General features: G+C 47.3%; 1 protein-coding gene across 1 annotated transcript in view; it reads right to left on the minus strand.

Annotated features, from left to right (window-relative positions):
- Positions 1 to 30: 30 nt before the first annotated feature.
- Positions 31 to 2,060, minus strand: part of CBLN1 (cerebellin 1 precursor) — a gene marked incomplete at its 5' end in the record, with an annotated part of 4,602 nt that continues 2,572 nt past the window's right edge. The window contains one exon of the mRNA XM_014942164.1: positions 31 to 1,000. Within this exon, the coding sequence (XP_014797650.1) occupies positions 803 to 1,000 (198 nt within the window). The remainder of the gene's footprint in view (positions 1,001 to 2,060) is intronic.

The following is a 2,060-nucleotide window of genomic DNA, read 5'->3' on the forward strand; positions in this document are numbered from 1 at the left end:
TTGAGAAACCTTATTTCTGGTTAAGAAAAATAAAAGTCCCATTTAAACTTTATTGAATTAAAGCAAAAATTAATTTTCGATATTCACACATATATTACAGAGTAATAGTAAAAGTTCAATATACTTCCTGGCGTTTAGTTGGGCCACATTGTACGAGAGAGCAAAACAAGCATCAAAACATTTAGCAGCCTTAAATTTCACAATCACTCAGAATTACATAGAAATATTGAAATACTCTAGTCAGCCTTGGCTGTGAATAGTTCTTCGAGTAGAAATTTTTCCTTTTGCCAGCCAGCACACAGCAAGAATTGCATTTTTCCCTTCCGTCATGGCATCCATGTATTCAAAAATACTTTGCTTTTTTGTTTTGTTTTTTTTTCTTTTGAAAAGTTAAACTCAGAGAAAGAGTCAAGATTAACATGTTTTAAAAACAAAACTACAAAATATGCTGTAAAGGACAATGAAAAATATCTAAAGTCTACTTGTGAGGCAGAAACCATGGGGGAACGATGGCAGATTACACCAGTGACACAGAGATGGGAACTAATTTTGTGGGAGGAGAGAGAAGAATATAAATGGGGGTTTGATCAATTATAGTGTCTCCCGCCTGTTGGCTGCAACACAACAAAAATAAGTAGTAATTCTTCAAAGCAGATGTACACAAACCTAAGCAGGATTTAGCTTCTTTAATATTTGAATGTCAAAAGTCTGCTGTCCACGACTCTTTCAACCCAGCTACAACTTGGGAATTTGTAAGAGATTCTGACTCGCGTCTCTCCCTTTTCTTGGATGAGAAGTGATTTTAAAGCGGGAACACTAGAAATCCAGAGAATGTCGAATACTTCCAGCCTCCCATCAAGTTTCCTCTCTCCAGTTTTAGATAAGCTCTGTCTCCTTTCTCCATCTGAATCAGGACTCCATTGCTAGCAGCTTCTCGGGTCACATCTTGGTCCCCTGCAAAGGCAGATATCACTGGCCACCCATTTAGCATCAAACTCACCTAAAGAGCAAGATAAAACAAAGCCCTCCGTCAATTAAAGTCAGACAACGACACCGCCGGGGCTCGCCCAGCAGGAGAAATGCTTAGTTAAGAAAGGGCCTCTTTTGACAGCTGAAACTCCAGCCCCATAAAAATGAAATATCAATCTGAACCCAGCTAAGGTACGTACTCTAAAGGAAAAAGCCTTTCACCGCTGTTTTAGACCGACAACCACATCAAAAACACCCAGTGCATATAAAACAGAACATTGATCCTATTTTGAAGAATTTCAATAGGGTGCCTGTGTTTCGAGGCTATGAAAAGAGGTCTGCTCGTACTCATTGAAAGATGGCTTTATGCGAAAGCTCAGAGCCAGCGAGGAGCAGAGCCACCGCCGCCGGAGTCAGCGCGTTTGAAGTGTATTCAAGAGGTAGTTCTCCTTTGTCAGGCAGCAAAGACAATATGCCACAACACAGTCAATAAGCTCTGCTCAGCTCGCATTAATGATCCCGGGACTGCATACCCCACGTTATTAATACACTGTCTCCCCAACCTAGATGTGTGGAGCTGCTGTCGCTGGAACGGTGCTATCCAGCTGCACGCTCACCTTTGCGATGCGCATCGCTACGCAGACACATTTCCTCTCTAGGTTGTGCTACCTGGCTCCAGGCTGGTCATTTATGATCATCCTGCCTTGGGGTGCATATGCACCGAGCCCCATACACCAGGTGTGTATAGGGTAGCCACATACCCACACACAGCGCTATATTCCTTATAGGATCCACGCCAGAGGTGCCTCCCGGGACCCCAAATCCCTATGAAACCTTCTGCCGCTAGAGAGGATGAGGAGCCCACCGGGGGCTCTGCGCAGGGATGCTCCCCCGGCAGCGCGGCCAGGCGGCCGTCGGGGCATCACCCCCCGTCCCGGGACGGCCCAAACGGGCAGGGGCCGGGCGGAGGCCTGTCCCCTCGGGCAGGGAAGCGCCGGAGGGTCCGCGCTCCCGGCCCCACCACCCCGCACCGCCCCGCACCGCCAACCTCCCGGTGGGGCCGCGGACCCGCTCCGTTCCCGCCCCCCCCC

Source organism: Calidris pugnax, unplaced genomic scaffold (genome assembly GCF_001431845.1).
Source record: "Calidris pugnax isolate Ruff unplaced genomic scaffold, ASM143184v1 scaffold28, whole genome shotgun sequence".
NCBI classification, from domain to species: domain Eukaryota; kingdom Metazoa; phylum Chordata; class Aves; order Charadriiformes; family Scolopacidae; genus Calidris; species Calidris pugnax.